The sequence below is a fragment of the Ammospiza caudacuta genome, chromosome 7 (genome assembly GCF_027887145.1).
Source record: "Ammospiza caudacuta isolate bAmmCau1 chromosome 7, bAmmCau1.pri, whole genome shotgun sequence".
Taxonomy (NCBI): domain Eukaryota; kingdom Metazoa; phylum Chordata; class Aves; order Passeriformes; family Passerellidae; genus Ammospiza; species Ammospiza caudacuta.
The window spans coordinates 20,272,985-20,300,262 of record NC_080599.1 but is presented as its reverse complement, the minus strand read 5'-3'; the positions used below and the strand labels follow the sequence as shown (position 1 = coordinate 20,300,262).

Here is a 27,278-nt window from a genome sequence, read left to right as displayed (position 1 = left end):
AATTATCATTACTCTAATTATATTACTACTTTCATAACCATTTTATTACTATTAAACTTTGGAAATTTTAAAAACAATGATTGGTGTTTTTCACAATGGCATGACAACGAGCCTCCCACAGCGCCGCTGGGGGGGGGGGGGGGGCCACCGCCGCCACCGGCAGATTGACAGCCGCCTCGCCCAATCAGAGCAGCGCCCGCCGCGCATTCCCCGCCCTTCACCTTTCCCGCGGCTTCTCGCGGAGCCGGCGGCGCCAGCCGGAAGTGCAGGTGGTCGCTTCCGGGCGTTGCTAAGCAACGAGGGGCCGCAGCTTCCGGGTGGCGGGTGCACTTCCTGGTGCGCCGCGCCGTTACCGGGTCGGGGGCGGCGGCAGCACCATGAGCACCATGTTCGCCGACACCCTCCTCATCGTGTTCATCTCCGTCTGCACCGCGCTGCTGGCCGAGGGTGAGCCGGGCGGGGCAGGGCCGGCAGCTGCCGGCAGCGCGGCAAGGGGAGGGAGGCTGTGGAACGGGGCTCGGGGTCAGCCGGGGCTGGCGGGGAATGGCCCCGGTCAGCGCTGAGCTGCGGTGCGGAGCGCTGGGAGCTGGGGTTGCTCCCTGCAGGAGGGAGGGAGGGAGGGAGGCTGTTGGAAGGTGAAAAGGGACGGAATGGTTCCTCCATAGCTGTTATGGGAAGGGTGTGAGGGAATCGCCTGCCCTGGCAGTGATGGTGGCTTCAGCTGCTGGAAAAGGTTGTTTTTATGTCAGTGGCTGAAACAGGGGCAGATTTTTAGGGAAGTGCCGCGTAAGTGTCTTTTGGGGTAGTCACAAGTCCCAGGTCCCGTTTCTGGTGTTGTGCCGTATCCTTAAATTCCCCTTCTAACCCCTGTCCCTAAATTCATCCCACACCGCCAAAACAGGTTTATCAATACAAATAAAAACTCGTTTCTGTTTTACACCTACAGCTCCTTTCATGGTTTATTTCCCCATTCCATTTCACATAGCACTTGGAATGGGGATTTGAAGGGAAGGCATGGTGCAGTTTGCTGCTGCTTTGTGCTCCTTTATCTTGGTTCTGACAGCACAGGGGTTTTGTAAACATAAATTTAATTGCTGCAGGGTTTGCTCCTTGCCACCAGCGTTGCTGCAGGAGGTTTTTGCCTGCCTGGCTCCTGGCTGAGTGTTTGTTTCAGGTATAACCTGGGTGCTGGTCTATCGCACAGACAAATACAAGAGGTTAAAGGCTGAAGTGGAAAAGCAGAGCAAGAAATGTAAGTACTCACCAGGGGCTTGTTTCTGTCCTTAATTCTGGTTTGTTTTTTTTTTTTTTTTGCTGGAAGAAGCTCAGCCAAAGACCTTTTCCCTTGTGTAAATTGCCTCTCCTGTCAGTGGAGAACAGGAGGAAGTAAAAAATTGGTCCTGGTATCTTTTTTTATGCACATCAGCAGCCAGTGTCTGAAATAAATGTTTGAAATACATTCAAAATGTCTGAAATACATTCGCAATGTCTGAAATGTTCAAAAATGCAATTTCTGCCTTTCAGGGGCAAAGAGGAGAATCTGAGGTCTGTAGAAAGAAAAAAAATTAGGGTTGAATAATGAATACCATGAGGAAAAAGCATTTTATGTAAAGGTTAAAAGTGGTGATTGATGGTGGGGGATGAGTAAGGACAAAGCCATTGTAGAAAGGTCTGAGCAATCAGCTGATGGAAAACCAAATTATCCTAATGTAAACTGGAAGCAAATAGGTTAGGAAATATTAGGGAATAAGTTCATTCCACAGAGAGGAGGTAAACAAAGTGTGAGGGGAGAGGGGAGCTGAGGGTGAGCAGTCAGATCTGCATCAAATATTGAGAGAAATGGTGAATAGGAGCATGAAGTCTGTCTGTATCAGAAGCCAAGTTTCAGATTCAGAGAAATTCTGACCTTTTAGCCTCAGCTGTGTGCACCCTGCCCAAGTTGCAGCAGTGAGAGACAGCACAGGACAGCTGGGGCCAAAGCAGAGCTGGTTTTACCTTACAGATAAATCATGGTGGTGTCAGTGCTTTTAATGCTGGGAGAACAACATTATCCCACGTTGCTTTTGCAGCCCAGCTTGTTTCACATTCCCCTGGGCAGTTTGAACCCAGGAGTTGGAGTGCAGTCGTGTTTGTGTCACAGCTCCCACATTTTTGGGGGTTTTTGTCACCACAGCAGGAGCAGATGAGGATGGCATCCCTGCCTGCCTCACTTGAATCCCACTGCTCCTGTGTGTGGGATGGAATGAGCCCCAGAAGAGCAACTTAGAGAAGGAGTTGAAAGCCAGCTGCAGATTTAGTGTCCCCTTGTGTTTGTGCTGCTCAGCTCCAAAAGCAGTTAGCAGGGCTTAATCTCTGGGGTTTAATGAGTGCTGAAAGGGTTTAATGCTGTTTGCTTTTATAGCTCTCCTGGTGTCTAGGCTGTCATCTGTGAAGGGAGTGATGAAGGGTTCATGTGTCTCAATTAATTTCTGAGCTCCTTGTTTGATTCCCCACCCCCAACAACAACAACAACAACAAAAAAGATGAAGCTGAATCAGGAGTCAGTAAAAATTCAGCTTTGCTTTTTTCCCTTCCTCTCTTGTGCTGAGGACAGCTGGCTGACCTGAGGGTTTACAGCTTGCCAAGTGGACCACTTGAGCCACACCTTTCAGCTGTTATCTAACACATCTGAAACAGGAAAAAACACATTTGAGACCTTTAAGCTCTCCCGTGAGAGCCCTAGCAGATCCTTGGGATTTGCAAAAACAAAGGGGCTGGCCAGTGTGCTTGAGCAGACATTGTTACTCCTTAATTTCATCTCTTCCTGTCCTCTCCTTCCTCGGGAGAGGCTCAGCCCTGCCTGAGGCTGCTGCAGGGATGGTTCTGGGTGAATGTAGGGCTAAATGGACAGGGCTGAAAGCTGTCCCTGGAATTTCTGATTTGTTGGTGTGGATGTTCCCATGGGAATTGGGGCTGGGAGCTCCTGGGGCTTGGCATGAGTTTTAGCAGCACTGCCTAGGGTTTAGAGCTGGGGCTGTGGGGTGATGTGCACAGGGCAGGATGGGGTTCCCAGCTGGATTTGACACAGGGAAGGTTATGGACACACCATTCTGTGAGTGCATTGTGGCATCTGACACCTCTCCAGTATTCCCTGGGGACTCAAGCTCCCTGTTTGCCTCCCTGCCCACCAGAGCTCCTCTCGTTCCTTGGGAACAGCAATTGTTTCTCACTCTGTTGCCATGGAGGGATGATGTTGAGGTGGCTTGTCTGGGCTGCTGTGATTTTTTCAGCAGTTGTGACTGACTCACAGGCGTTCCTAAGGCAGCTCTGCACATCCTGGTGTGGCTTGGAAGGTTGGCTGGCTTCATTTCCCCTGGGCTGTGAAATCAGGGCTGTGCTGAGCTGGTACTCCATGAGGGAGGGCAGCCCCAGCACTCAGGTGTTTGTGAGCTCACACTGAGCCCAGGCTCTTGTTTGGGATATGCTGTTACAGTGTTCACAGGGGTTTTAGGGTGAGGGAAGAGATGAGGGTCTGACTCATGTTTCAGAAGGCTTCATTTATTATTTTATGATATGTATTATATTAAAACTATACTAAAAGAATAGAAGAAAAGGTTTGATCAGAAGGCTAGCTGAGAATAGAAAAAGAAAGAATGATAACAAAGGTTTGTGGCTCAGCTCTCTGTCTGAGCCAGCTGACTGTGGTTGGCCATTAATTAGAAACAACCACGAGACCAATCACAGATGCACCTGTTGCATTCCACAGCAGCAGATAACCAATGTTTACATGTTATTCCTGAGGCCTCTCTGCTTCTCAGGAGGAAATTTCCTAAGGAAAGGATTTTCCATAAAAGGTGTCTGTGACAGATATGGTACCTGCACTTTGCATAAATACACTGAGTTTAAAGTAAAAAAAGTTGTTAGAACATGGTCATGCTTCATCATCCTTGCATTCTGGAGTACTCTTATTATAGATCTTGAATAAAAGTATCTCTTTCTTCCTGGAAAAGCCCTTTTTGCTGTCCCAGAACCTCCTTTGCAGCACATTTGCTGTGTTCCATGTCTCTGTGCTGGCTCTGCTGGCCTGCCTTGCTGCAGTGGTGGTTGGTGCATGTCTCATGTGGGGTTTTAGTACCTTTGCCCTTAGGCTTCTGCTTTAAAATATTGGAAATGCTTCAGTGCTAATGAATTGAAGAATGGAGAGGCTGTGGCTGCCTGCTTGGACAGCATTTCCCCTGAGAATGCCTGCCTGTGAAGAAGGGATGTAGGAGAACACAGATTTTGCTGTATTCTGCTTCCCACTGCAGATAATCAGGAGCAGAGCTTGCCACAAAGCTCTTTTCATCCCACTTGCTGAATCAAAAGTACTGTCTGATGCTAATGACAAATCAGCAAGGGTGGCTTGAGCCAAATTTGTCCCCAGACTGCTCTGTCCACAGTGCCATGGGCTCTTGACAGAATTAAAAATTAACTCTTAAATATGTTTGTATCTTATCCAGGGTTTTGATTTTTTTTTTAAATTAAAAAGTGATTGGTGTAGGTAGTTGATAACTTCTTGATTCTGACCATGTTATCAGTCGTATTTAGCTGTTTTTTGTGCCCCTGTTCTGCAGAGGACTAAAATGTTCTGTTGGTGGTATCACTGTGCAGAAATGATGGAGGATCTTTTCATTTTGCAGTGGAAAAGAAGAAGGAAACCATAACTGAATCAGCAGGCCGACAGCAGAAAAAGAAGATAGGTAAGACTGGCACCTCAAGAATGGTGAAAAGTTGAGAAACTGATGGAAGTGATTATCCTTTCCTTCCTTTCAAGGCTGTTTATTCATTTGCCTTACTCTTGCAAGGCAGGAGAGAGCCAGCCAGCCTGCCTCCTGATGGTTTTGGTCAGATCACTGGGAGGAGCAGCACCTCTTGCTGAGCTCCCTGACTTTTCCTTCCATTTTAGCCTTGATATCTATGGCTGTTACTAACTTCAGCTGTCAAAGTCTTTGCTGCAGTGCTGTAGCTGTAGGACTCAAATTATGATTTCCCCCCCCCCCCATTTGTACATTTTAGAGCTGAAGATGGTCATGTTAACTATAACCATGCTTAGATTAATTTCAATCTTGATAAATCAGTTTTGCTCAATTTTAGGCAGTGATTTATTTTTCCATTCTTTTTCATTGTCAGTAAGCTGAATTCTTTCAGGGTTAGGGTAAGTATTGACCCAAGCAAGACCAGAGTGAAGAGATGTTGAAAGGTTTTAGGAGGATCTGCCGTCTGCAGGACTCGCAACGTGCAGCAAAGCTCAGTTCAGTTATTACAGAGATTGTGGCAGGAACACTTTTGAGAGCTCCTGGGAGTTGGTTTCCTCATTCCTCTGTAGCACCAGGTAGCTGGATTAGTCATTTGATCTGTACAAAGCTTGGGAATTATAAACACATCTTCAAACAGCTCTTCCTAGGTAGAAAACCTGTTGTCGTTAGATTCCTAAAGGGACAGGAGCCAAAATGCTTCCTCTTGTGCATTTCACTTCTTAATCTTGACTAATCCCTGCGTGGGATGAACACTGCTTGGTGGAAAAGGCAGCTTTGAAAGTGACCATGTGCAACAACTGCAGATAACATTAAATAAAGAAAGTGTGACAATGACTTTTTTGCAGGGCACCATCCAAGCTGTGTTCCTAGCAGACAATATTTGACTTGTGCTTGGCCTAAACCAATAAACAGTAGAATCGGAGGACTTCAGATGCTCCACCAGTTTTTATACACTGAAATAATCTTGTTTTGCAGATGGAAAACAAAGCACAAAGGGACAAAGATCAGAACTTAGGAAATGACCACTGATTTTGTTTGCTGTGATGCTTGCTGGCCAAGCCTAAGATTCTGACACTGATTTTTTTTTTCTCTTTTTTTTTTAACAAGTGTGCATAACTTCAGTATTTCATTTGTGTTCAGGCAAAGATGAATTCTTGGTGTTCCTGAAAAACCAGACCCTAAATGTCACACTGGACTTCCAGAAAATGACTCAGAGCTGTTAAGTTGAAATCTCTGATCTCAGTAACTTACTGGATGTCAAATCATTCTGCAAGATGGGGCATTGTTGTCACAGCAAATCTACTTGTGCTGGAGTTCTTCCAAGTTCTACCATTTTAGTTAACAAAAAGTAAATATTGAGCTGAGGCTTTATGGATAAGTAACAGCTGTGGTACAGACCTGCCTCAGTTGCCATCTGTTCTGCACACAGAATAAGACAGGAGGTGTGTGGATGATACTACTTGGTTTCATAAGGGATGAATCATGCCTGTGCACAAGGATGTAGGGGGAAAGTAGCTTGGGAAGGTTTCATTTGGTGTTTCCTACATAAAAACCTTTATTTTTAGCTAAAATGAATGCATTGTCACATTTTTGGGCACTGCTGGAACAGGACACCTTTTGCACTGGTTTTGCCTTCTGTCATTTGAGTTTAAAGGGATGATTTGTTAGCTTAAACCTTGCTACTGCTTTCTGTATCCATGTGCTTCTGGAAGAAAAGACAGAGATTCCCAGGAGTGCACACCAGTGCTGGATGGACAGCAAAACTAAAACAAAATAAAACAAAAATCCCCAGTCCTGGCAAATCTCTAGCCCTGTATCCTCATGGTTTGTGTTCCAATTAGCAGAGTAAGATGATTTTGGACTCCAGGGAGCTGCTGGTTAACCAGTCCTCTTTCTCTGTGCCTTTTCCCAACTGTAAACTACCCAGCAAAGTGCTGATGTGTGATTTGGGGAGGAACAGACCATTGATGTAAGTTGGTAGATCACCCAGAATGTGTTCACTTTGAATCTGTAGAAATAGGTGAGAGCCAGGTCAGGTATATTGAGCAATCAGAGCTGTGTTCTTTCCTCCCTGTAACCTTTAACCCACCTAAATAGATGGTTAATTATGCAGCAGAGGGGAAAAAACAAGTATTTGTGCCAAATGTGATTCCTGAAGAGCTGGCCTGTGCTTGCTGAAATGTCCAAGGACACAACTTTCTACCTTGCTCAGGAAACAGGTGTCTGAAAGGTTCCTGCCAGAGGGGGTGGTTTGTAGTTAGGAGCAAGTGGAAATAGCAAAGAGGCTTCTGAGGAGTTGGGTAGGGGTGCTACTGTTGCTTTTCATAACAGAATCTGTGAATCCCTGTGCTTGGCAGGGGCTTGGGAGAGAAATTTTGGAGTTTCTGAGGTGTGGTACTGAAAATTTCTGATACTGAAAGTTTCTGGTACTGAAACTTCAGTGAGGATCCCTCAAAATTCCCATGCTGGATAGGCCTTGGCAGTCCTGCATCCTCCCCTCTTCACTGATGCTGTTCTTTGGGTATTCCTTCATTATCCACATCCTTATTTCAGCTGGCTGTTGCTTCCCAGCTCCTCTGGATCCATCCAAGGCATGATGGAGACAAGGGACAGGAAAGGTGACAGATAGTGGATGATGCTGAAGGCCAGAGCAGCCCTCCAGTGAGGAACATGGAAAATGCTCTCTTGAAAATCTGAGTGTCTTTGAAGTCTGTGGTGATTTAAGGACAGACTAAATTTCCATAATATTTCCTGCAAAGCCCAGTAATACACTCATTACTGAATTTCATGTAGGAAATCTCTTTCCTCTTTGGAGAATCTCCTAGGTGTGAGAAGAGTGCAAAATTCATTACTAAGACCAGCAGGATTTTGGCATTGCTGAGGTGCAGCTCCCAGCTCTGTGCATGGTTTTCCCTTTGGAGACCTCCAGAAGGAAATCCTTATTTATTTGATGTATTTATGCTGGTGTGCAGCAAATTGATCACTGCTCCCTTTGGGAACTGTGCTAGAGGAGCACTGTTTTTGTTTCCTGGCAGCAGTGCTCATGCTCCTGAGTGAGTTGGTTGAGTTAGCAAATCTGACTTTGGGTGCATTTCTTTCAAAAATGCTGAATGTGTGATTCCAGCCACCTCCTCTCTTTGTGCCTGACTTGCTGCATGTTGCTGTGCTGGAGAAGCAGTTGGCTATGTGCAGTTTTTCACTTTCTACTGTCTGGCAAAGAGAGCTGGAGTTGATTTTGGAAGTGTTATTTGTTTGGAGAGCCAAAGAGGTTAAGTTTTCCTGGAAATGAAAACACTCTGGTTTCTAGGTTGACATAACTGATTATAACTGTTGGTTTTGTCTTTCCAGAGAGACAAGAAGAGAAACTGAAGAATAACAACAGGGACTTGTCAATGGTATGAACATTTAAAGCCAGTTCCCAACTGCTGGAGATTCAGTCAGTTTCCCAACAGAAAGATTTTGTTCAATTGGCAAAGAAAGCTGCTTTTCCTCTAGAAAGGTCCTTCTGGATTTTCTCTGATAACTAGAGATTTTATTTTGAGCCACAGAGTTAGTGCCTCATCTCAGGCCAAACCTTAGCTATTTCCATCTTTAGAAGTCTCCATGATGATTTTCAAAGTAGAATTAATTTTTGTGGCTTCCTAAAGCTTTGGTCCCTGTAATGATTCCTCTGCTGGGAGTCCCCTGGGAATCCCCCTGGTGAGTTTTATAGGCTTAAGGAAAAAATAAAACCAGCCTGGGGAAGATGACAGGACAATTCTTGAGCACTTGTTGGTTTTCTCTCCCTGCAGTAGCACCTCCCATCAGTGGCTGCCTTTGTACCAAGTCTCTTGAGGATTTCTCCAGTCATTTTCACAACCCCTCTGTGTCCTGGGCCATCCTTTTCCCCTGTTGATTTCAGTGATCTGTACAAAGCCTGTTTTTAAGGGTGTGATATCATAAGACCTCAGTGTGGGCCTGTTGTTTTGAATCTCTCTGAATTTTTACTCACAGGTTCGGATGAAATCCATGTTTGCCATTGGCTTCTGCTTCACTGCCTTGATGGGAATGTTCAACTCCATGTAAGTATCAGCTTCCTGCATTGTTTTCTGAAATTTTTATGGTGAACATATTTTCCACCTTCCCTTCATCACTTGAAATGTTAAGAGTGACATTGTCCAGCTAAGAACCACAAATAAATAAATGGATCCATATTTCATCTGGAGAAGTGGTGGTTTGGTCATCACACACATTTTCTGCTCTAAGGGGAACATTGAGTACTGAGCACAACCAAACTGAACAAATTGCCTTCAGTCTAGACACAGCTTTAATATCTTTTCTGCATGGGAACAACCTGATTAGGGCAAGTTTGGTGCATGTCAGGCAAACATCTTCAGTCTTCAGCTGCTTTGGCTTTGCTGTGATGGTGTGACCAAAGAGTGCTCTTGCAAACAAAACTGGGTCAGCTCCCTTGCCCTTAGAAATGAGCTGTAATTGCTGAGTTTGTTGTTGCCCTACTTGAGGAAGAGTCCAGATATAAACAGGTCCAGGCATGGGCTCCAAGCTTAATTTGTTTTAAAAGTGACCTGGGAAGGGTGTAGTTTAAAAAAAACAAACAGACAAGAAACCTCAAACTGGTTTGCACAGTTATAGACAGCTTTGTTTCAAATATGCAAATCTGAAAGGCTGTGCTTGGCTTTTAAACCTTGATTTACTTGAAATATGAACTGTTGGCTGTTAAATCTGAAGATGACATGAATATTGTTAGGATAACCTTTAGGAGACTGCTTGATATTTGGGAAATATCCTTGCCCTGCAAACAGGAATTTACATTCTTGGGCACCAAAGCCTTTGGCTTCTGTGCTGGCAGCCCCCAGGATACAGTCAATTGTTATTTTACTGGAGATCTGTGGGTGGATAAATTGCAAACATGGAGTAACATAATAACAGAAGTGCCACTGTGTGGATCCTTTATTTGTTCAGCTTAGTCAGACTTCAGCATTCTGAGCAGAGCAAAGCAGCCCAGCACTGGAGTATGTTAAAGTTTGGGCTCAGTCTTGAGTCAGTGATGTCTCATTTCACTGCAGGGCTGGAGGTGCATCATGAGCAATGAGGGGTCTGAGGGGGCATTTGTAGGGTTGCACTTGAGACTTCCAAGTGCTTGCCTTGCTCTTTGGGTACAATACAAACACCAACACCTGCCCCTAAAGCAGACTGAAAAACAAACTAAAAATGCTTTACCCCACTGTGCCCTCTTTCCTAGAGGGGGAAGAAGCAGTTCCTCTGAGTATTCTGTGGCTAACAAGTACTACAGAACTGTAAGTTTGTTAAGAACTTTAGGAAGGGGTTGATTTGGGTTAAATTCTATATTGTTCCTTCTTTCATAGATATTAAAAAAAAATAAACTTCTACCAAGTTTACTTGTCTTGTTCCTCTTTAGAGGATTCCTGCCCACATGCTGCTGAGCAGATGATGTCTGCCTTGGGGCCTATCTTTTATTTAACTGCCTCTTTCCTTAGAGGCAGTGTGGGCAGCAGGAGTATTCATGGAGGCACTTATGGGTGTGGGAGGAAAAGGAGGAAAAGGGTGGCTGACACCTGCAATGGCTGTGGCCACGTTTGCTGCTTTTCCTGTTCTTGAATGAGTTCATGGCTGCTGGGAAAAAAGGAGCAGGAATTGTGTGCAGGCAGCACCCTTTGGACAGGTACTGTGCAGATGCTGTGCTCTGTCTGAGCACCTCACCTCATTGCCAGGTGTCCCCTTAGCCAAACTGGAAATCACTGGGATGGTTTCCCCTGTCATTCCTGGAGTGGCAGCAGGTTGGAAATGTCAGCAGGGCTGGTTTAAACCCAAAGAGCAGAATGCTGTGCCCAAGACAAACAGCTGAGGGACTGTTGTTGTTTAAAAGGTTCATTATGTCACTGAGATCTGCAGCAGCAGTGGCCTCCAAGCTACCAGGGATTTCACCTGGGGCAGAAATTACCTTCTGTGTGTCTCAATTTTCTCTTGCCAGGAACTTTTTCATACAATCACTCCCCTGCCTTACTCTAAGAGTTGTGCATTCTGGTACCTCTTAATAACTGTGAAAACCTGCTGGAATTAAAAGCAGGTACCTGAGGGTGCTACTGCTGAAGTACTTGTCATTCTCCCAGCAGGAATAACGCAGAATTTTAAGCCACTGGGGGATGTTCCAGGGAGATAAACATCCGTTCTGAGCTCTTTTGCCAAACTGCCTGTGAGATGTAAACAAAGTTGGCGTGTGTTTGAGCTGTGGCTGTGTGAATGCATCTCCACAGGAAAGAAAGCTCATTTAGGATCTCTTGAAACAAGAAACACCTGTTCGAAAATCAGCACATGCAGAGAAAATAACATCCAAATGTGCACATGCTGATGAGGCATCATACACATCTACATCAAAAGATTGGGTTGACTGGTCTGGCTTGGGAGAAATCTTTGCTAACTGGCCAAAATTCACACTCTGCCTGATGCCCTGGAATGTGGGCCTGGAGGGATTCCAGGAGTAGGGTATGTGCTGGGAATATGCAGCATCATCCTGTCCCTGCACTGCCTTCATCTCCACAGCTAATGCAGACAAACTGGGGCTATCAAGTGCTCCTTGATGGCTCTCCTGTGCATCCTGAGGAGCACAGCTGCTCCAGGGAAGGAAAAGGTGTCTTTGATTTATGCTCTGGTTTAAAAAATGCTGTTTTGCTTGAAGCAGAGGGTCTGTCTTGTGGCAGTAACTGCAGTACAGCGGGGTGACAGTCATTCATCTTTTATTGAAGTGCTGACTGTGCTCTGGGAAGTGATCTGCTAAATCTGACTTGGAAATAAAATGCACCAGAAAACTGCAAAACACCAAGATTTCATGAAGCAGCAGCTTGTCCAGCTGATCACTTCAATCACTAGGAAACACTTTGATTATGGTAAAAGTGTTCCTGAGGGAATCCTACCCTGTGGAGGGCTTGGAGAGAGAGATGTCTTTATCCTCCTTGTGTGACGGTGGTCACAGGGGTCTCGGGTTGAGGGAAGAGACCAGGATCTGACTCCATGTTTCAGAAGGTTTGATTTATTATTTTGTGATATATATTACATTCAAACTATGCTAAAATAATAGAAGAAAGGTTTTTTTCAGAAGGCTGGCTAAGAATAGAATAGGCAAGGATGATAACAAAGGTTTGTGGCTCGGCTCTCTATCCGAGCCAGCTGGGCTGACTGGCCATTAATTAGAAACATCCAACATGGGCCAATCAAAAATCTACTTGTTGCATTCTACAGCAGCAGATAATCAATGTTCACATTTTGTTCTTGAGGCTTCTCAGCTTCTCAGGAGGAAAAATCTTAAAGAAAGGATTTTTCATAAAAGATGTCTGCGACACTCCTTGGTGCAGTGTATGGAGAGGGGCTGGAGAAGGCAGCAAAGCCTTTCAGCCTTCCCTGTTGCCTTACCTGCTCTGGTGGCCTGTTGAAGGTGCTCACTTGTTCTTCCCATATCCCAAAGCTCTTTGCTGTCTCCAGTGGTGATCCAGTGCTCTCTTTTCCAGATTTGATGGCCGAGTGGTGGCAAAGCTTCCATTTATCCCCCTGTCGTACATCCAAGGTCTCTCCCACCGCAACCTGCTGGGTGAGGATTACACCGACTGCTCCTTTATCTTCCTCTACATTCTCTGCACCATGTCAATCAGACAGGTGAGTACACTTTCCCTGGAGCAGGGAAGGCTTATCCCCATCCAGGAAGAGGAGTAGTGCACGTGTAATCTTGGATCTGCGTGTGGTTTCTGTGTTTGTTTTCATTCCTGTGCCTCATATTCCAAGCAGTTCTAGGTTGGGATCATTAAAATTGCTGTCCTGGATGGGCCTGGAAGATTGGCTGGAGACTTGCACCAGGGCTCTAGGACAGAGTTGGCAGAAATGAATTCCTGAGCTGTGTGATAACTTTGTGGATTGCCATACCAAGAGATTGTGTCCATCAGAAGCTGATCTAAATCCTGCTCCTTAGTAATTACAACTTTTACAGCAATATGTGCATCTTTACAAACAGCAGCATCTTTAGGGGGAACTTTCTAGGGGGCTTGCAGCTCTGTAAAAGTTTCAGCAGTCCATAAAGTTGCTAGAAAAGTGAGGAAAGAGTTAAAGCTGCTCTCTTGGGTTTGTCCTTCCTATTTTTGCTGGCTGCCTGATTTTTTTCAGAATTTTAAGAACTGTACCTTTGGTGTCAAGTCTCTCCCAGCATTAGGGACATGGCACAGACAGGGGTCAGGTATGGTAGCCAAGAGCAGGCTCCACAGAGCTCTCCAGCAAAGCTCCATAGTCCCACCTTTTGGAAGAGGATGAGGATAAGGGACCTGTTCAGGAGGGTTCACTGGCAGCTCAAGTGGCAGAATGGCTGGGGAGGACAGGAGGACCTTCTCAGTGCCACAGGAAGTCTGTTTTGTTTTCCACTTTCCCCACAGGGTGCTGGGGATAGGTTAATGTACTCTGGATGAATGCTGGTGCAAGTGGCTGCAAATCACCTTCACTTATGTATTCATATTTCCCTTTTCTTTGATTCACTTCCTGAATTCTTGCTGCTTTTCTCCTTAACCCCCTTGTTGTTTTTCCTCAGGGTGCCAAGGAAACTTAGACTAAGGGATTTAGACTTAGATGAGCAAAGGGAGGTGGTGTGTAATGCCAGGAGCTGGGCTGAGCTTGATGGAGCAGCTCCATAACTTTAGTTCCTTTAGTCACAAAGTGCATGCTGGTGGGTGGAATTCCCCATAGCCCTTTGTACTGGGTGTTTGTGCTGAAATGGATCCCAGATCCCTGTCCAAAAGCAGATAATGAATTGTAGCATCATTTCTGCTGAAAGGAACATCTGGGGGTTCACCCCTCACCCCAAGCAGGCCCAGCTTCACCAGAGGCCAGGCAGGGCCTTCCTCACTGTCTTTGCTGCAAGACAAACTTTCACTTCCCAGTGGTAGAGAAGGGTTTGCTGCTTTGAAAGCTCTTAAGATCACCTTCCAGAATTCTGGAATTCTGGTCTGATGCTGTTCCTTCAGGCAATCTTGGCTGGTGCTGCTCTGTGTTACCTGTTACATAGAAAGTCCTTTCTTTTCAGTGTTGCAGATTATGATTTGGGTTGACTGGGGAATTCTTTTGCTAAAAAATCCCTCATTTGTTTTGTCCAAAAATATAATTCCTGTGGTTAATTCTAATGCTGGGTATTTCCTGATGTTCTATATGGTGAAATTTGTGAGCACCATGAACTGAGGGGCAGAAATGCCAAGCTCTTTGCAGTGGGTTGTGCTTTCCATAAACTCCTGGAAAAAAATTGCCCTTGTGCTTGAGAGTTCCTTATGATGTCCCTGTGGAGGAAGAGAGTGAGTTTATTGCTCTGGAGAAGGGTGTGAGACTGCAATCTTCCCAGTGCTGCATTATCTACGTGATCATGGTTAACAATTCCTGCACTCCTCCAGCTGTCAGGCAGCTCAGCTCCTTCCTCCTTGCTGCTCCAGGGAAGGGCAGGGACACCTCAGTTTGCACAAGAGCTCAGAACTGAAGCTGTGATTGCTGCTGGCATCCTGCTCTTGGCTTTATTGCCACTTGAAAGCACCTAGGTGATAACAGCATTGGGAAGAGCAGAGCTGTGACAGCTGGGGGAGAGGGCAAGAAAGTAATTAAGGGCTTAAAATGGTGCCAGAGACTTGCACTTGGTGCTCTCAGTGACCTTGGTGGTGAAGGCTTTGTGAGCCTTTGTATTTCACTGTGTGCAGAAGGGGAAATCTTGCCAGGTTGGCTTTGAAACTGGTGCTGGCCCAGGGGAGGACAAGTGGTGTGGGAGTTGGTGTCTGGCTTGATGCAGCTGACACACAAGAGGAGGAGTGCAGATGTACCAAAAATCAGGGAAAAGGTTGTGAACAAAGCAAGGAGGCCACAGTGCCTCAGTTTTTCCTTAAATCCGGGAGCTGCCTGTGAAAGCATCAAAGACAGGGAAGAGAGATGTTCCTGTGGAGCTCAGAGGTAGAGCAGGAACTCGGCTTTGTGTGAAAAAACAGCAACCTGGTGGGAAATGCAGGGGAGGCTGCATGGGCGGTGATTAAAGTGACATTAGTGGGACAGGCAGGAGCAGCATCAGGGACTCTCTTCATGTGGGGGTGAGAAACTCTTCAAACACTGACTGGGAAGCTTTGCTGCCTGTGACCTGGCCAGCATCTCCCAAAATAGTCACCTCGCCGTGAGTAACTTCCTTTGCGCTGTTCCCAGCTCTCCCTGGCACGTAAATCCTGTCCCCCAGTTCCTCCTGCCTTCCTGTTTGGAGAGAGGGCTGCTGGGAGAGGCCTTCCAAGGGTCCTTGAGCTGCTGGGATTTCAGCTGGGAAAGTCTACTGCTGAGCTGGGTGGGAGCTGCAGTGTCAGGGTTACATCCTCTGTGGCTGCTCCTGGTTGTGAGCTCCCAGCCTTCACCTGTGCTGGTTGGGAACAGGGATGTGCTGCTGTTCCTGGGCTGTTTGCTGCTCCTCACTTCCTTTTCACACACATCTGAGCTGTAGATTAGGCTGCTTCTCACCAAAATGTATTCCCAGTGGGAAGGGGAGCCAGCAGTTATCCCTGCTGCCAGGACTGTGCTTTCCCACAGAGCCTGGTCTTAGGGCAGAGAGCCACTTGCTGCCTTGTCTGAGGTCCCTTCTGGGTTTGAAGACCAAAGCAGGAGCAGGAGCAGATCCCCAGGAGTAGCAGCATCTGCAAAGTACCTGTCCAAAGGGTGCTGCTTTGGGAATACATTTTGGTGAGAAGCAAAAAAAATCACCAGATGTGGGAAGGGGAGCCAGCAATCATCCCTGCTGCCAGGACTGTGCTTTCCCACAGAGCCTGGTCTTAGGGCAGGGAGCCACTTGTTGCCTTGTCTGAGGTCCCTTCTGGGTTTGAAGACCACAGCAGAGCAGCTCCTGTGCTTCCTTCAGTCATTTGAGCAAAGATCAGAAGAGCTCAGATGAGGGATTTGGATCCCTAAATATTTACTCTTCCCTCCCTGCTCCTCTGATGATCATGCTTGTGTTGGAAGCAGGCTCTGCAGATTTCCTTGTCCAGCGTGGCCCACAGCAGACGTGACAAGGTTTCTGCTGGCCCCTGCCCCATCTTTGGTGTTTGCAGGTGTAGATTTCAGGATTGCTGTGCAGCAAAACATGCTTTGGAGCTGGTGTGTGATGTTTTCTGCCTTCCAGAGCAGGGGGAGACTGTCCCTTCCTCTTCAAGCAGTTGGAATGAACTTTAGCACCACAGTTCTCCACTTTCTCCCTGCAGGGAGGAGGCAGTGCACGCTTCCTCGGTGCCCTGGATCCCTGCTGGATCTCTGCTCCGCGGGTGAGCCGCTGGAAGCTGACAGGACCCGGCTCCTCTCCTGCTGGCTCTGCAGCACCCTCTGCTGTGCTTACTCTGCCCCTTGGCTGCTCCTTTGTGTCCGTGCCTTGATCCAGGAAACACTGGGGGGAACCAGAGCAAGGAGTTAATGCTCTCGAGCACATTCAGTTGCTGAACATCAAGCAGGGGCTGGTTTATGTATGCCATGGGCTAAACGTGATGTAATTCTTCTTCTTGTGTTCCTTGTGTGTGGGTTGAAGCCTTCCTTTTCATCATCTCCAGCTGAAATGAATCCTGATTTTATCTTATTTTAGCTACTGTGGAATTGGAAAACTATCTGATTATTTCCCCCCCTTTTCTTCCCCCTTTTTGTTCCTCCTTTCCCTTTTCCCCCCTCCATTTTCCCCCCTTTTTTTCCTTTTTTCCCCTTGTTTTCTTCTTTAGTTTATTCTCCTTCCACGATAAAAAAAGTTCAAGAGCTCTGTGCCCTTGCTGTCTGACCTATCCTGACAGTTATTTTGGAGAGGACACTCAGGTTTGAAGAGAATCCTTCCTCTTTTTGTTGTCTTCATAGCCAGCACTCAGGTGGTGACACAAGGAGGACACAATTGTTTTATTCTTTCCCCAGGAGCAGCATCTTGAGCTGGACTCCCTTACAGTGAAGGATGAAACTGAAAGAACTGAGTTGCACTGTTGTGAAATTTAAGACATTTCACAAAAATCAAGCAAAACATTCACATTTAAATATTTTGCTGTGATTTTTTTTTTTTTTTTGGCTTATGCCTGGCTCTGCTAATTATCTCTTCCCCTGTTTGTTGTTTTCCACTGAAACACCCTGCTCAGATGCAGATGAGGTCATCCCAATAGTCAGGTTTTGGGGTTTGCTCCATATGTCCTGTTGTCCTGCATGTCTCCAGTGCCCCATTGATCTGTGTGCAGACCAATTAACAGGCATTCATGTTAATTCTGGGCCTAAGCTCCTGACTTGCACTTGGCACATGCTCTAGTTGCCATGCTGCTGTCCCAAATTCCAGCTGCATTAGGAGGCTCCAGCTGCCATGGGCCAGCACCAGCAGTGCTTTCTGGAATTTGGGAAAACCCAGGGCTGCCGAGTCTGCCCATGAGCACTGCTGGGAGCCTGCACTGCGGTTAAATTGCAGTGGGATTTTATGGAAATAGGGTGTGTGAAGACAGCTGACTGTGGGGTGCGTAGCTGGAAATGGGAAAGAATCATTGTCCAAAATACGGATTTGGTGTTGAGGGGCTTTTGTTGAGGTGGGGAGGAATGGCCCAGCCATTCTTGTCTGGCTCCATGCTGAGCTGTTTGAGCACATAGGGAGAGAGGGTCAGTATATGATGGATTAAGATTATGTGGGTGAGAACCTGAATCTGTTAAAACAAATGTGGAGGTTTTACTTGCGCTGCTGGAGAGAGTCCAGCACAGAGATGATTTGGGGTCTGGAACATCTCTAAAGATGAGAGACTACAGGAGCTGGGCCTGTTTAGTCCAAAGAGAAGACTGAGAGGGAATCTTATCATGTGAAAATCTCAAAGGTGGGTTTCAAGAGGATGGTGCCAAAACTCTTCAGTGGTGCCCAGCAACAGGATGAGGAGCAGTGGCCATGAATTAAAAAACAAATTCCACCTCAGCATGAGGAAGAAAATCTTTCAATGAGGGTGCAGAGCATGGAACAGCTGCCCAGGGAGGGCGTGGAGTCTCCTTTTCCAGAGACATTGGAAATCCATCTGGATGTGTTCCTGTGTCACCTGCTCCAGGTGACCCTGCCTTGGCTGGGAGGGTTGGACTGGATGGTCTCCAGAGGTTCCTTCCAACCCCAGATTTTCTGTGAGCAGAGTTGGGATTTCTTCCTCTTTGTTTCACTTGCTGTGAAAAATGCATATTTTATGATTGGCTTTTTGCAAATATTAAAATGAATATTATGTGTGTTGTGTTAGAAAGTAATGCTGTCTTAATTTTCTTAAGTAGTGTGTTAAATATAATTTTAGGTTATAACATAAGGTTAAAATAGAAACTATGTTATGTAGGATACTTTTTTTCTAAAGAAAGGACTTGCAGTGAGATAGCAGCCACAGGACACCTGAATCTTTCAGAGAAAGAGAATTTATTGCTCCATTATCAGAAGAAATGAACTTCTTCCCACCTTGCTCAGCCCTGAAGACTGAGAGGAAGAAGCTGACAGTGACCAGACAGAATCCTGTGTTTGAATGGAATTTATGCATCATGTATGAGGTGTATGAATATGCAACAGGCTGTTGCTTTTAAGGGTTAATCCTCTGTTAGCGTGGGTCCTTTTTCGGGCTTATTTTGCCCAGAAAAAGGTACCTGGATGTCCATAACTCTTTGTTTCTATTATCTCATATTGTCCTAATCCTAATTGTCCAAATTATTATGACTAATTATATTGCTATTTTCATAACCATTTTATTACTATTAAACTTTGGAAATTTTAAAAACAAACGATTGGCATTTTTCACGCTTGCCACACTCTGACCTGCCGTGCTCTTTGTTGTTCTTGCAGAACATCCAGAAGATGCTCGGCCTCGCTCCCTCCCGGGCTGCCACCAAGCAGGCAGGAGGCTTCCTTGGCCCCCCACCTCAGGCAGGGAAGTTCTCCTGAAGCAGAGCCCTCAGGGAAGCCTGGCCAGTGCCACCAGCCTGCCTTGGGGAGGTGACAGCAGGGATTCTGCAACAGGCATCGCCCGTCTGAACCCCGGCTATGCAGTGTTGACACCATCATCCATTCCGAGCGTTCCACCAGCAGTTGTTCGTTCATCCAACCAAGAAACTTCTCTCGGAAGATAGCGCGACCTTTGTTTCTGAGTAATAAACGGCATGGGCATGTTAATTTATGTTAAGAACGTCTCTTAATTGGGTGCTGGGGAGCGGGCTCGGCTGCCTGGCGGGCGGCACGCCCCGGGCGGGGCGGGCCCTGATGGTGAAAAAGCGTCTGAGGGAGAGGCGGCGCTTCCCGGCCGCGGCGCCTCACGGGATCCATCCCGCCGATGTTGGCACAGTCCCGGCTCCCCAGCCTCCTCCTCCAGCTCCCCCGGCTGCGCTCAGTCGCTCCCGGCCTCGCCACCATGAGCTCCGCCACCGGCACCCTCACCGTGCAGCAGCCCCTCAACTACCGCGCGGGAGCCCGCGTCCAGCCCGCCGACGGCGGGCAGCTGGAGGAGGTGTTCGAGCCGGCCACAGGTACCGACCGGGGAAAGCTCCGGGGGCTGGGAGAGCTCTGTGCCTGTAGGGCCCGGTGTCCTCGGCTTCCCCCAGCTCACCCGGGTGTCACATATGCGGTGTCCTGCTGCCCCTCGGCCACCGCTGCTGCAGTGGCGGAGCTCTGCCTCAGTGTTTGGCCATCATCGTTCTTCGTGCAGAAATCAGCTCTCGCTCTGTCACTGCCCGATTTTGGCAAACCTCCCCGATTTAAATATCTCTGTAGTTATGTAATTGTAGTTATCGGTGTGTAGCGTTCAGCAGAATCGTTTCTAAGCGTTTAACCCTCCTGGGGAAATGTGTAACGAGAGCCTTGAAGAGGGTGGTGGAAGTGTAACAAACTCATCTGGAAAAGCCAGAGATTTTGTAGCAACTGGAGGTAATTAGTAACCAGAACACGACTGTGGGCAATGTCAGCTCTTTTAATTGGAACCAGCTGAATTGCAGCACCTCTTCTCTGGCTGAATTTTGATTACAAATCAGTGGGTTTCAGTGGGAAATTCTGTGCCTGGTGTAATTGGCTTGACTGAAGTATCTGGGGTCTGGTGCAAGTAAACCACATTCTAGACCCCTTTTCTGAGATTTCCATCTCATTTATTCCCTGTTCAAAAATGTGCCCAGGTCGTGTGCTGTGCAAGCTGCCCTGCTCTGGGGAGAAGGAAGTTGATCTGGCTGTGCAGAGTGCAAAAGCTGCCTTTAAAATATGGAGTCAGATGTCAGGCATGGAGCGGTGCCGAGTGATGCTGGAGGCTGCCAGAATAATTCGGGTATGTTGGAAGGGACAGGGGTGGTTCTGTCTCTGAGCTTCCTTGTGGCTTATTGTGGCTCTTGGAGGCTTCAGCAGGACTTGCGGAGCTCCAGGAGTTGCTCAGGAGTTAAAACCCACCTTTGGCCAGAAGAGACAGGAGGCTGTCTCAGGCAGGGCTTTGCTCTTATCACTGGAGTCAGCATCCGTGCCTGCAGCTTTGGCCTTATCACTGGATTCAAGGCCACTGTGTGCTTTCTCAGCTGAATTCTGTTAGACAGCATAAAACTGAAGCAGCCCATTTGGCATCTTGCAGGCTTTGTGGTTCTTTTAACAGCTGCAAAGATTAAATTTCAGTGCACACAGTTTCAGAGCTGAAGTTGCATAACTGGCATGGCTGAACTTTTGGCTTGTCGGAGGCTGTTGTTACATGACTGGAATGTGTCCTAGCAATAAGAGAAAGTAGGAGTACTGGTTTTTTATCTGTCAGATAATACACATGGGAGGATGCACATAAGTGAGGTTTAACACAGACTCCATTCTAAGATAACAGGTCCTTGGGCTTCAGAGTTAATCTCCATCAAGTTCTTACACATCTGTAAGAACCCAGACCTTCCCCAGTGTGTATAAGTCATGAGAAAACTTTCCTTTATGCCAAACTTTTGCTTTTTCCAGACTTCCAGAGCAGGGTGACATTTCTGTTAAAGGATGTCTCCCAGCTGCATTGCTTTGTCCCTCTTCACTGGCCTCTGGTTCCATCCTGATCTTGCTGTTTGCTCTTCCCGGTTCAGTTCTGTGAATTCTATCATTGTTTGCCAGACGGCTTCTCTAAGTTCATGTTTGTTCATCTTTTAGATAAACAGGGATGTTAAACAAGACTGGACCAGCAGTGAACCCCTGCAGCTTTCCCTCTGACATTGCCCTGCACTCAGTCACCATGGGGACATTGATAAACAGCAGTTGGGAATGTCCCTTTTGGAGATGACCGTTCCTCATGGCAGGATCTCGTTTGGGATTTGTGTGCTGTCTCCTTGTGGTGTTCTGCTCAGCTTCTCTAACATGTTATCTCTGTCCTGTGCTGCTCACAGGAGCAGAGGGAGGAAATTGCCACCATGGAGACCATCAACAATGGGAAATCCATCTTTGAGGCCAGAGTGGACATCGACATATCCTGGCAGTGCCTGGAGTATTACGCAGGGCTGGCAGGATCTCTGGCGGGTGAGGAATTACTGCAGTTTGCTCTTTGCTCTCTGTCCCACCTTCCCTGCTAACTCCAGTGGCACAAAGCCATCTTTGCTGCTGATTTTCCTGAGAGATGGGCCATTCCTAAAGAGCTTGGAAGGGTTCTGAAAGCACTCACACACCTTCTGTGAGCTTGCGGGGGTAAAACTCTGTCTCTGCTCCCAGGCAAAGCCAGACCTGACCCCTGGGGCTCTGACCAGACAAGAAGGGACTTTGCTCTTTTCTACCCTCTGGCTGTTTCTTTGCAGGTGAACACATCCAGCTTCCAGGGGGATCCTTTGGGTACACTCGGAGAGAACCCCTTGGGGTGTGTGTTGGCATTGGAGCCTGGAATTACCCTTTCCAGATTGCCTGCTGGAAGTCTGGCCCCGCCTTGGCTTGTGGTAATGGAGCCTTTCTGCCCACCCCAGTGTCTCCTCAAAGCCAAGTGATCCTGTGGGGCACAGTGATCTCTGGGATGAAGTCTGTGATTGCCTTGAAGTGTTGAAGGATTAGCAGAATGTTCAGGCAGTTCCTCTGGCAGAAAGGGAAGGGAAATGCAAGGAGGAACATGTCAGATGTTGAGAGGTTAGGAGTGCATCCAGAAAAACACAATAGCTTGGCTTTGTACCAGATGGGGAAGGTCTCTGGGAGTGTCTGCAGGGCAAGACCAGCAGCGCCATCTCCCCCAGCCTCTCCCCAGCAGCAGTGATCAACTGAAAGTGTTTCCTCCTCTCCTGGGGGAAGCTTCTGGGCTCTGTTGAGACAAACTCAGAGTGTGGGGTGGGGATTGTTGTTGTTTCTTCCCTGAAGCAGTTTGGGTGTTAACCCCACCTCGCCTGTGTCTGGGTTCCCTTAGGCAATGCGATGGTCTTCAAGCCTTCACCCTTCACCCCTATTTCTGTGGTGAGGCTGGCAGAGATCTTCACAGAGGCTGGAGTGCCCAAGGGGCTCTTCAACGTGGTGCAGGGTGGGGCTGCCACGGGCCAGCTCCTCTGCCAGCACCCAGATGTGGCCAAAATCTCTTTCACTGGCAGTGTGCCAACTGGCATGAAGGTAAAGACACCTTGAGACAAGGGTTGTATCAACTACAATCAGTCTGTAGTTGATACCTCCTTGAGCTTTTCTGCATGGGGCTTGTGAGTGTGGCAGCATTTTTGGGGCTGGGCAAGGAGCTTGCAGCACATAGAGGGTCATGCTGGGGATCCAATTAACCTGCTGGGCATGAGCTTGGGGGAGAAACCCCTTGGACAGCTTCACTTGCTTAGCCCCTGTTTGCAGTGAAGTCTCTGAGCTGCTCAGGTGGGTGTTGATGTTGGGAGGAGAGTACTTGAAACAGCAGCACTAGAAAAATGTGGTTCTGGCTGCTATAAAGCACTAAAGCTGCATGCTACCTACTGTTTTTAAGCAAGGGAATAGTTTCTGTGAGTTTCTCACCCTCAGTTTATTATTCCAAAATAAAAGAAAGACTTTTGGGAATAAATTCTGAGTTGAAGGAGGGGAGATGTCCCATGAATGCTCCCTATGTGTGTATACCTGTGGGTTGCAGTGACAGATGGCAGCTAAAGCTGCCTGCAGCTTACACTGAGCATGAGACTTCCTGCAAATGCCTCTCCAGGTTTTGTTGGCTTTATCTGTACCCCCAGACCCTCTGTGGCTGTCCTCATTTGAACTCACCACATCTAGGGAGCCCATCTTGCCCTTTGTGCTGCTTCTCTTGTTGGTGATTAGCCCTTTGTGTCTCTCTTGCCTCTCCCCCCCAGCCTCCCCTTGGCCAGTGGATCACTTGTCTCTTGTGTCCTTGTTCCCCTCAGATCATGGAGATGGCAGCTAAAGGGATAAAGCCAGTCACCCTGGAGCTGGGGGGCAAATCCCCCCTCATCATCTTCTCAGATGCTGACCTGGAGAATGCTGTGAAGGGAGCCCTCATGGCCAACTTCCTGACTCAGGGCGAGGTGTGTGTGTCTGTGGGGCAGGGTGGGGCCACCCTGTGACCTCCTGTAAGTCAGGGGTGCCCTGGGGCTCCCATCCTGCCACACCTTTCCCTGGGCAGTGTCACAAAGCATGCCCTGGAAGGAGCCAGGGTGTCCCAGCAGAGCGTGCCTTAGCCACAGGGCACACTTAGCCAGTGTCCTGTCCTTCCCTGGCACCAAGCACCCAGCTCAGCACAGCTGCTCCTGTGCCCTGGGCACCAGTGTGGCACTCACAGCTCAGGAGAAGCTGTGCTGGTGTCCCCTGGAGGAGCAGCAGGTTCCAGCCTGGTGTGCTGAGCCTGAGGACAGGCTTCTGTCCTTCCCAAATTCGGGATATCCCCCTGTGCTGCAGGTTTTGTGTAATCCTGTTGGCAAATTTGCTCAGCAGGGTAATTTCTAGGAATTCAGGAGTCAGCTCAAGGTCTTTGCTGCTGGTGACCTGATGCGTTTTTGCCACCTGGTGGCATCAGAACCACGGTGTCCAGCAAGGACTGTTGAGTGCAGTCACAGCCCCAGGGTGATCTCCTTGTGTTCCTTGTCCCCAAAGGACAAGGAGCTTTTCCAACAGCCTCTTCCAAGCAGGGAAGGACTGTGGAGTGCTGTGTTTTCTATTCTGAGCTGCCTGTCCTGTGTCCCAGGTGTGCTGCAATGGCACCAGGGTGTTTGTGGAGAGGAAGATCCTGGATACCTTCACAAAGGAGGTGGTGAAACGCACCCAGAAAATCAAAATTGGGGACCCTCTTCTGGAGGACACGCGGATGGGAGCCCTCATCAACCGGCCCCACCTGAATCGTGTGCAGGGCTTCATCAAGCAGGCAAAGGAGCAGGTGAGGTTGTGATGCTGCCCTGAAATGTCTCTCCTGTTGGACAGACACACTGCCAGCTGCCCTCCTGCCCTGTGCCTTCCCAGTTAAGCTGGGTTATTTGGTTGTTTTTGGTTTACTCAGTGGGTGTGTTGGACCACTAGATACAGAAGTCTGTGGGATCTGCTGGGAGGCATCCCTGGGTCCTCAGAGAATTGGCTGATGTAGTTGCTGAGCCGTTTTCCATGATATTTGAGAAGTCACCTTTGAGATATAGGTGAAGTCCCAAGCAACCGGAGAAGGAAAAACACCCATTTTCTAAAAGGAGGGTGGACAAGAGCCTGGGAATTCCAGACCCATCAGCTTCACTGCTGTGACTGTGTAAAGATCATGGAACAGATCCTCCTGGAAGTTGTGTTAAGGCACATGGAAGACAGAGAGGTGATTTGAGCCCAGTACAGGGTGCTGCACCTGGGTCAAAGCAACCCCTGCTACCAATCTAGGCTGAGGGATGAGCAGATGGAGCAGGGAAGGACTTCCTGCAAGGAGGGACTGGTGGATGAGAGGCTGGACATGCCCCAGCCATGTGTGCTGTCACCCAGAAACCCCCAGTGCCCTGGGCTACATCCAAAGCAGTGTGGGCAGCAGATGAGGGGGAATTCTGCCCCTCTGACCTGCTCTGCTGAGACACCACTTCAAGCTCTGGAATCCTCAGTACAGGAAAAACAAGTAAGGAAAGGCTGAGAGCTGGGGTGGTTTAGCCTGGAGGGAAGAAGGGTCTGGGTACACCTGATTGCAGGATTTCAGTACATAACAGGCACTTAAAGAAAGATGGGGACAAATGTTTGAGCAGAGCCTGCTGGGATAGGCCAAGGGCCAGCCAGAGCTGGGCAGGATGCTCCTGGATGTGCCTGCATCCCTTCCTCTCTTGGCTCTTTTGCAGGGGGCAGAGGTGCTGTGTGGTGGGGACCTGTACGTGCCAGATGACCCGAAGCTGAAGAATGGCTACTACATGAGGCCCTGTGTGCTAGGTAGGCTCCATCTCAGCCATGGTACCATGGATGCTGTGGGATTTCTCCTGAGAAATGAGTTCAGCTTTGTAACCTGGTTCTGTGATGGCCCCAGTGTGGATGGACACTTGGATGGGGGTCCTAGAGAGAGCTGAGGCTTCCAAGAACTGCATGCAGGGAAATTTGTGCTGTTGGTGCTTTTGGGGTGCAGGGTGTGCCTTGCTGCTCTGCCATGCTGGGGGCTGTCTCCAAGGCTGTGTGGGTTGCTGAGTGCACAGGCTGTGCTGCTGCTCTTCCTCCTGAAGCCCTTGTGCTCTGCCATGCTTCCAGGGAACTGCAAGGATGACATGACGTGTGTGAAGGAAGAGATCTTTGGGCCTGTCATGGCCATCCTGCCCTTTGACACGGAGGAGGAGGTTCTGGAGAGAGCCAACGCCACTAAATTTGGCCTGGCAGGTGGTGTCTTCACCAGGTATGACTGGGCAGTGTTTGGAATCGTTCTGGGGACTGAAATACTGCAGTGATTTGCTGCTCCTCTTGCAGTGCCTGGGCTTCCAGAAAAGCTGAGGCAAGGGATTGCCAAAAAGGAAATCTGTAAATGACTGCACATCTCCCTTTTTTTCCTCAAGTGCTGGGTGGGCCCAGCTGTCCCTTGGGTTCCTCCCAGCCTGGCTTGGCCTGCTGCCTGCCTTCCTGCCCCTGCAGCATGCATCAGGAGCCTGCTGTGCTGCTGTTGGCTACTTGCCCCACTCTGTATTGCTGGTGTCCTTGTCCTGCCCTCTGGAACTGAATGCACTTGGAACATCCTTGGGAAGTGGTGCTGCCTCCTTTGAGCAGGCAAAGGCAGAGTAGGGCAGGCTGGACTCCAAAAATCCCTGCTGGCCTTTCTGCAGTGGGTGTTGCCTGGCAGGGAAGGAGGGGGTCCAGCTGAATTTGCCCTTTTCCTGCAGGGATATCCAGAAGGCTCACAGGGTAGTGGCTGCTCTCAAGGCTGGGATGTGCTTCATCAACAACTACAACGTCAGCCCAGTGGAGCTGCCTTTTGGGGGATACAAGTCCTCAGGTGAGCTCTGTGTGCCCTCCCCTGGTACCTGCCAGCTCCAGGGGCTGTGTGGCCACTGGCATTGCTGGAGCTGTGTCCTCACTGCAGCTCTTCCCTGCAGGATTTGGCAGGGAGAACGGCCGGGCAGCCATCGAGTACTACTCGCAGCTGAAGACTGTCTGTGTGGAGATGGGGGATGTGGAGTCGGTGTTTTAGTGCCTCTGGGGCCTGTCAGGGCAGCATCAGGCAGCTCCTTGCTGCCAGCCAGAGATGTGGATCATGTACACAGCAATAAAGTACCTACAGTTGTCAGTGTCCAGGGGGAAGCTGAGCTGGAGCAGCGTTTAACCACCCTGCTCCTGCAGGGGGGGTTGGACACACGGGGCTCAGCTCAGCTGGACAGAGGGAGGCTCAGAGCAGGAGGCACCAATCTGGCTTTGGGCAGCAGCTCCTGCAGCCACAGAGGTGTTACCAGAGGCTTGGCAGTGGCCAGACTTCCCAGGCTGTGTGCCTTGATTCCCACTGCCTTCCACCCTCTATCAGCTTCACTTCTGGCTTAGGACCCCACATCAATGCAGGTTTGAGCTCTAGGACACAATTATATCCTGTAGCTGTCCTGACTCTGTCTATTCTGTAACCCCATAAAAGCCTTAAATGCATCATTGTTTATTCCCTCTAAACCCTTGGTAACCTCAAGTTTTGATTTTTTCTATCTGTACCTTACTCACAAGTGGGACAAAACATTGTGGGGAGAGTTGGCTGATGCTGCCTGGGCCAGGCATGGCCTTGAGAATCACCTCCACACAAGACTGGGGGTGAGCTCCAGCATGGAATAGTGACAGCTATCTCGCTTCCTTCCTGTAAACTTACTGTTCTTTATACACATGATGAAGCAACAACTTCAATTGTTTTCTTATGTCTTTTTTTAGCAATCAAATAAATACTCACTCTGGAACAAATTCTCAGTGTGACATTAATTGAGGGGTCCAGAAATGGGGTTGTTGCTGTATGAGTTAAATGAGCTGCAAGGTGGCTTTTTGATCACTAAAATCATAAAAGCTAGAAGGAACATCTCTGCCTGACAGACAGATTTCTGTAGTCCCACAAAACCAGAGTAGTTCTAGCATTCTGCAGAGCTTCTTAAGAAAACCCTCTGTAA

The 27,278-nt window shown here is 48.2% G+C and overlaps 2 protein-coding genes across 2 annotated transcripts; both read left to right on the top strand.

The window, feature by feature from the left end:
• Positions 1-314: 314 nt before the first annotated feature.
• Positions 315-18,947, top strand: TMCO1 (transmembrane and coiled-coil domains 1). The gene is made up of 7 exons (XM_058808158.1): positions 315-447; positions 1,175-1,252; positions 4,659-4,718; positions 8,124-8,170; positions 8,769-8,836; positions 12,299-12,443; positions 18,631-18,947. The coding sequence occupies exons 1-7, from the start codon at positions 378-380 to the stop codon at positions 18,727-18,729; spliced, it is 567 nt and encodes a 188-aa protein (XP_058664141.1). The 5' UTR covers positions 315-377; the 3' UTR covers positions 18,730-18,947.
• Positions 18,928-27,078, top strand: ALDH9A1 (aldehyde dehydrogenase 9 family member A1). Its single transcript, XM_058808157.1, has 11 exons — positions 18,928-19,307; positions 19,947-20,092; positions 21,159-21,288; positions 21,561-21,695; positions 22,151-22,347; positions 23,106-23,246; positions 23,903-24,091; positions 25,011-25,098; positions 25,408-25,549; positions 26,028-26,140; positions 26,241-27,078. Exons 1-11 carry the CDS (start codon positions 19,115-19,117, stop codon positions 26,333-26,335), a joined length of 1,569 nt encoding a protein of 522 aa, XP_058664140.1. The 5' UTR covers positions 18,928-19,114; the 3' UTR covers positions 26,336-27,078.
• Positions 27,079-27,278: the final 200 nt, after the last annotated feature.

Bases quoted from the DNA above. Each gene is read 5' to 3' on its own strand.
- ALDH9A1 (XM_058808157.1), top strand. From the start codon at position 19,115: ATGTTGGCACAGTCCCGGCTCCCCAGCCTCCTCCTCCAGCTCCCCCGG. The intron at 19,308-19,946 runs GTACCGACCGGG...AAATGTGCCCAG, and splicing joins GGTGTTCGAGCCGGCCACAG to GTCGTGTGCTGTGCAAGCTG. The intron at 24,092-25,010 runs GTGAGGTTGTGA...GCTCTTTTGCAG, and splicing joins TCAAGCAGGCAAAGGAGCAG to GGGGCAGAGGTGCTGTGTGG.
- TMCO1 (XM_058808158.1), top strand. From the start codon at position 378: ATGAGCACCATGTTCGCCGACACCCTCCTCATCGTGTTCATCTCCGTC. The intron at 8,171-8,768 runs GTATGAACATTT...TTTTACTCACAG, and splicing joins ACAACAGGGACTTGTCAATG to GTTCGGATGAAATCCATGTT. The intron at 8,837-12,298 runs GTAAGTATCAGC...TCTCTTTTCCAG, and splicing joins ATGGGAATGTTCAACTCCAT to ATTTGATGGCCGAGTGGTGG.